Genomic DNA, 6,894 nt, shown 5'->3' with positions numbered 1-6,894 from the left:
GTCTCGCCAACCAGCATTCTATGGAGTGACCAATTTAATCTATCTCCACTCCACCACCAGTTTCAGGCCTGGGGGGAAACATCCCTGTTCTAATACACCTGCTTATGCATAATAAAGTAAAAGTCAGCGTTAATGTTTCCTGCCAAGATCTGAGTGCCAAAGCCTTAAAATAATTTTATAAATAAACTTTTTCTAATTGTCTTTTTCTTTCCGTGTGAGTTTTTCAGATTGAAATAACTCAGATTAAAATATGCTACGATGAGGAAGAATCATTTTATATAGGTGGGTGAAAAGTGGTGTATTTCTTTCAACATTTTAATTTCTAAACAACCAAACGGAAAAAGAAAAAAGTCAATTTTTAAGTAAAAAACAAAAAACAAAAAAAAAACACTGACCCCACTGGTTGATATTTAAGGAGTTTTACGTTTGGTTTAAAAAAAATGTTTTTTTTTTGAATCAGCAAAACTGTAGTTTTTGAAGTATATTTAATTTTTTTAGACAAAAAAAAAAAAAAACAGCAAAAAAACATAGCCCTGGACATTGAAGATAAGATTAAATATTGATATCATTTCAGGTTATTCAAATTGTGTAGAGTGAAAGGAAAACTGCAAGTAAGTTACAGGAACAACAATTTTAATGGAATTCAGCACGTATCAATGAACGGTTTCATATGTACAAAATCTTCATTTGAACCATTTACCATAAATAAGGCATTTCTAGGATTGATAACAACCCACTGATTGCTCGGTTGGGTTCCTCAGTTCTAGCATGAATGGTTGCAAGTTCAATTCGTAAAGCCATTTAGGAGGTGATAGAAAGTATGCATGTAGCCCACACACTATTGGTAAAATGTTTCAGGACAAACAAACATTTCTTTCAGAATGCATTTCAATCGATTCATTCGATTTCATCAACCTTTGGCTTTTTTGGTTGATGTGATATGTAAGAGGAAGAGAGAAGATTTAACAACAGCTTAAATTAAGGTTTTATGCCCACTGGAAAAGACAAACAATTTATGCACAATATTTTACACTCCACAATATTAAAAAAAAGGAATAGAATCCTGAAGGTTGTTAACATCAGCACTTGCACTGTCCTTTGATAGCTTTTTGTCCTGTTTTGGGTCTTTTGACATCCGTCTCACTAAGCAGTCACTTCCAAAGTATATTTCCAAATGCAGAGACAGCCGTTCTCCATGTCAAAGTTGAAAGAAATAGAAAATGAAAATAGATTCATTAGAGGGTTGCGATGAAATTCCTTGCAGGCTGCTTGGAGTGTCGGTATTTTCAGGAGCCACAGCAAGATATGCTTTATGTGTTCAACATCTTTTAACACTTTGAATTGAAAGTGTTCACTTTTTTTTTAATAAACAATAGGCTCATTGTCTCTTGTGATAATTGGTCCAATGACAGAGCTAAAATGAGAAGAAATGTGTGAATATCACAGAAGTTTGCAGAAAATGTCTGTCTGCCCTTTGCAGAGCTGAGCAATTAGGCATAAAAAATAAATTACTACAGTGGTGCTTCAGGATGTAGAAAAAGACTGACCTTTGAACCAGAGGTATTCCAGTACATCATCTCCAACCAAATGTTAATACGTCGATGTTGTGTATGGCTGAGTGTTCTGAGAAAAAAATAGAAGGCAGAAATAGAGGGTAAGCCTGTGTTGTTAACAAGTCAATTTGCAGTAAAATTCAGAAGCAATAACCACTGTTTTGTTATTGCACAGCCAGCTTTGCATTACTGTCCATTTGTCTCCCTCGGCTTCGCTCTACACTGCATGCACATTTATTAGGCAAGTGAGGCTCTTGCCCCATCATTATTTCTTTGAATATTTTTCAACTCCAGAGCGCCTGTTGAATTTCATTTCTATCAGGTTGTGTTTTCCCTTTTCAGTAGAATAAAGAAATGCAACAAATGTGTATTAATCTCTATCTATATAAATTGTGCATATTTGTAAGTTAAGTGTGAAAAAAACCAAAAGGTGTGAACAATATTACAAGGTGCTGCTTACTGTACAGAATAAAAATGTTAGTTGTTATTTTTTCCCTGCTTATCAACATGAAAGAAATTAACAGAAGAGAGATCTAAATCTGATCAATGTTTGGTAGGACCAGTCTTTGCTCTGAAGACAGCATCATTTGGAAGAGTCTCTGACTGCAGACCTGCACTGTCAGGAACCTTTTATGCAGACCTGCAAAATGGGGTCTCCTGCACTGTCAGAACCGGAAGTTTATTCCAGAAGTTGTATTTGAAGCCTTAGTGAATAGCGTGCAGCATGTATTTGCTGTGGATTAGAGTTTATGACAGTGTTAGAATGAGCATAGGAGCAGTTTAAATTAAGTAAGTAGTAGGCAAAAATCCTCATAGGACCTCCATTGTCGTTTAGAAAATGTCTTATAGACCAAATGCGCTGTTCAATCCAACAATCCAAATACAGAGAATTTCTATGTAACATTCCAGATGGGATTTTGATGGGGAGTAAAATTGTGCGTGTAAATAAGTTTCCAGCATAAGAACACTTGTTTGTGAAAGGAAGCTAGCTTCACGGCGAGTTTATCAAAGCTAGCTTTTACTTTTGAGTCTTTGAATAACGTTCCGGTTCTAACAGCGCAGTAGACCTCACAGTGCAGCTCTGGGTCCTGACAGTGCAGCTATGGGTTCTGGCCGTGCAGGTCTAGAGCCATACCCCTCTCATCATGCATACTTGGACACAGTTGGCCACAGAAGATCCATGAATAAAGACTGCCTTATATCCTTTCATCTCTTCCTGCATTCTTAGACATGGTTGACGATGTTAAGATAAGGGTTTTGAGAGGGCCATCCCTCTATGGACTTGTTGTTTTCCATAATGCTGAAGTTAGCTCGTAATGAACTTAGCTGTATGTTTGGGCTCTATGTCTTTCTGCACGATAAGTTTGGAGCTATTCCTAAATTTCCTTGATATTCCTTTGTATTGCATGAAGGGACGTTTTTTTTTGCACCAATAACACCAATAGATATATATTTGTGTTTCACCAAGATATAAAAAATGTTGGTTCATCACTTCATAGCACCTGTCACCTGAGTCTTTAGACTTCACATCCTTCAGAATAATTTTTGTCTACCAGCCGATGTTTCCATTCATACGTATGTGGGTAGGTTTTGCTTTTGGTTTGAAATTTTAATACCAAGCTGATTTGTAAGCAAAAGAAGAAACAAGAGAAATATAAAAACAGTCAGATTTATACTCAAGTTTTCAATTGGCAGATCAAATGTTTAAGATAATTAGTCTAAAAAAGACAAAATATTCCCAAAAGCTTGGCCTTCACGTCATTTTCTCTCAGGCTTTCACACATTTTTATGACCCACTGATGGAAAAGGCAAAGCAGTTTCTCTCCTTGAATGTTTTAGGACTTTTGAAATGTGTACACCTCTCACAAAACTCCATCACTGTAGAGGGTGGACACAGCAAGACATTTATTTTAAATTTCCAGAAAGATCCTGAGGCAAGTGGTACATAAATGTCAAATAGTAGACCTCCAAAGAGTTTCTCCTGCAGTGAGTCAGAGGATGTAGTGGGATGCCCTTGAAGACACAGACATGTCATCCATCCAATTTCAGGCTTTTTCCAGTAAGCATATAAGCATTAAGAACAAAAGCCACTTCTTCTATCATGCCATAAACCTGCCCATCTGGTATGGCAGCAGCAAACATGGGGCAATAAGGATAGGGAAACAGCTCCTGATGGCTTTCATCTTCACTAGCATCACAAGCAGACCCCACTTGTTGTAATTTTTACAAGGCGCAGGAAAGGAGGTCAGAGATCTGGGGAGGTTCCCCTTTCAGTACAGCAGAAAACCATAGACTGTGACATCTGAAGACCTATTTTAGGGGGGGCTGAAGCCTGCCTAAAATGTTACTTGAAGCGAGTTGACTGCAGCCGGTCAGCAGCAAGAATAATCAAAGAGCAGGTATTGAGAAAATTTAGTTTATATTATATATTATAATATAAATATATTATATATTATTTTAGTTTTATATATAAAAAATTAAGATAGTATTTATCATCCCTTCTGGTAATAACAAGTAGTTATCTCAGCTAACAGTATAAAATGCAATGTTAGAAATGAATCATTTTTTCCCTGCTTAACAAAGAACAACCAGGCTTACTCCATATGAGAGAGAGAGAGAGTTATGTTCCAGCTATACAGAACACATTTTCCAGTATATATTGTTGTGGAGGTACTGGCTGTTTATAGAAGTATGTGTGCATTCTTTACCATCTTTGATAGTACTTCCTTCTATGACATCAGCGGTTTCCCTCTTTATACGTGGATACAGGCTCACAGTGAAAAGATAAGCTGAGATCATTCATGTCTGATTCTTATCAGTGGGTAATAACAATAGATTGATAATAACCACTTCACTATCCTTATTGACCTCAAGGAGAAGGACAGAGGAACATTAAGAGGGGGAGGGGAGAGAAGCCTTCAGAAAAGTGGGTCTAAAGAAAGGAGCACCAAACTGAAAAAGTCTACTGAGTAGCAGCATCTTCTAAAAAAGACAAAGATATACAGTACACTAAAGATCAGACTGAAATTGTTCTAAAATTTATTTTAATGAGAACTGTGCAATGTTGTTGAATTTTGATAAGCCCTTGAATGTATATACAAACAATGGTATTAAAATAAAAAAAAGTAAATGTCCTCAAAATTAGTATGGTTCTCTAAATAAGTGTTGCTGAAATAATGCTGTAGAAACATACATATACTAGATTTAATTTGGCAAGGAGCATAATAATCTCTGAATATTAAAAAGTAAAGATAAAGTAAAATGAGTAATGTTATATGTCAAGGGTAAATCTTAAACCGCTAGTCTGGTTTCTTCCTAAATTGCTTTACAAAACAACAACAACAAAACATTGAATCTATATCAAGGGGGCAGTTTGTCTCAAAGTGTGTCACTGAAGCAGCCCTCAGGGTCAAAAAGGATGACCCTTTTGTTAAGTTTTCACCGCAGCCGTTTGTGATACAGTCTTGTAGTTTTATATAGCTTGATATGAACATGAAATACAAAGACTTCAGTCAAGGTGCTTGATATGAGCCTTATAAACCATGAACTTTATTTTGGCGAGTAATGATTAGAAAGTGGAGATAACCAAGAGACATACATTGAAAAAGCATTTGCTTCCTTTCTGATTTCCTGTTTTTTTGACGTGTTTGTCACATGTATAAGTGAGAATCTAAATACAAAATATTAGTCAGAAACAAAATAATTAGGCATAAAATGAAACTTTTAATTATTTTATAAAACTGTCCCTTTGATAAAGGGAGAAACAAAATATTTGCTAAAATAACCTTAACCAAATATTTTTATTTATTTATTTAGGAAACTTAATATTACCTTGATTCAAGAAGTTAATATGGTCATCCTCCAAAGAGAGTTAGATGCATAATGTTGATGCTACAGAGCATTGAATTTCACATATTGCTTTATCCAAGTACATTATATACAGTTTAGTAAAATGAAAAGATGTCACATTATATTCTGGACAAACTACTGTGGCAGTTGTTTACAAAAAAAACATTCAAAAATTCCTGCAAATTCAGAAATAAACAAAGTTTCTACGCTATTCTGATCTGTACAAATATATATGTATATAGTGAACGTGAGAGAAATGAGAGATTAAAGGTACATTTTTGCATTTTTAGTGAAGCTGACTGAGCTGAACTTTTTGCATATGGATAAAATCAGTTCTTAACTGTTAAAAAGCGGTTCGTACAAATTAATTTTTATTTCTCTCTGTCCTGGCAGTTTAACTTACCCTTGTGGTTTTGATCTTGTTTCCAGCATAACACATCCAGCCTGAGTTGTCAGGAAGTGTCTTGCATTCCTCTCCCTCCAGGCAAGGCTCCATCTCACACCACCACTTCCCAATTACTATGGATGCTGCAGACAGGAAAGTCAGCAGTGTGGTTATGCTTAACTATGAATCTAAACAAATCAAATCCAGCAACTAGAAATTAAATAAATAAGCACAAATTCTGTCTTGTTAACTGTTTCAATTAAACCAGGAGTTACCTGGTAAAATTTTGTTTTATGTTTGTATGCTCTTAAATAATACTGATTCTGCTTATTTTATTCTATGTTTTACTGGACAATTTTACCACCAATAAAATGTAAAAAAATTTTTTTCCAGGAAATTGAACCTTTTGATAAGCAGTAATTTTTTCAGGGTTTGTGAAACTTATAGACTTTTTTTTAAACCTAATAAATAAATAATTAAGTCAAAAACTAAACAAATATAGAGAAATCATGGGACCATGATAACATAAATAATTTGTAGACATCACTTAATTTTAAATGAAATTTAGCTGTAGGTATCTTTTTTAGATAAGTCGGTTGGTTCACTGGACTTTGATGCTGTGTAATACCCTTACCTCCAAGCATTGAGCAAATAATACCTAATCACAAGGGTAGAAAAAAAAAACAAAAACAAATCAGATAGCTATTAATATTGTTTATAAATATTTTGTTTTTTTCTTTTCTAAATATTCTACAATACTCAAATTGAGTCATCATCTTTTAATACATTTTTTAATCAATTAAAATTTTAAAGCTTTCTAAAGTTTAATTGCATAAAGATTGTCTTCAGTCCCGCTGCATTAAGTGGTGTCAATATGCATACACATCTTTTTCACCACTAACATAATTATACTGTATTTCTTTCTGACATCTACTAGTGGTGGTTGGCCAATAGAGTGATTAGTACAAAAATAAAAAGCAAATTAAAGTTAGATTATAAAATGAAAATATAAAAATATATATATATATATATATATTTAGATAAACATTTAAACTTTAATGACGAGTAAAGCTGTATAGTTTTTGGTGGTAAAGGCGATGTATTTCC

The 6,894-nt window shown here is 34.4% G+C and overlaps 1 protein-coding gene across 3 annotated transcripts in view; it reads right to left on the bottom strand.

The window, feature by feature from the left end:
• Nucleotides 1-606: 606 nt before the first annotated feature.
• The window catches only part of LOC107083911 (protein FAM19A1-like), a 43,867-nt gene continuing 37,579 nt past the window's right edge, over nt 607-6,894 (bottom strand). For 2 of the 3 annotated variants that reach the window (XM_015373463.1, XM_015373464.1), the window contains exons 4-6: nt 5,806-5,930; nt 1,548-1,623; nt 607-1,414 (exon numbers count right to left, since the gene is read on the bottom strand). In XM_015373463.1, the coding sequence (XP_015228949.1) occupies nt 1,591-1,623; nt 5,806-5,930 (158 nt within the window). In that variant the 3' untranslated portion in view covers nt 607-1,414; nt 1,548-1,590. The remainder of the gene's footprint in view (nt 1,415-1,547; nt 1,624-5,805; nt 5,931-6,894) is intronic. The other variant, XM_015373462.1, reaches the window with a different exon arrangement.

Source organism: Cyprinodon variegatus, unplaced genomic scaffold (genome assembly GCF_000732505.1).
Source record: "Cyprinodon variegatus isolate N-32 unplaced genomic scaffold, C_variegatus-1.0 Scaffold87, whole genome shotgun sequence".
Lineage (NCBI taxonomy): Eukaryota > Metazoa > Chordata > Actinopteri > Cyprinodontiformes > Cyprinodontidae > Cyprinodon > Cyprinodon variegatus.
The sequence above is the reverse complement of the archived record's forward strand: the minus strand, read 5'-3'. Positions and strand labels throughout refer to the sequence as shown.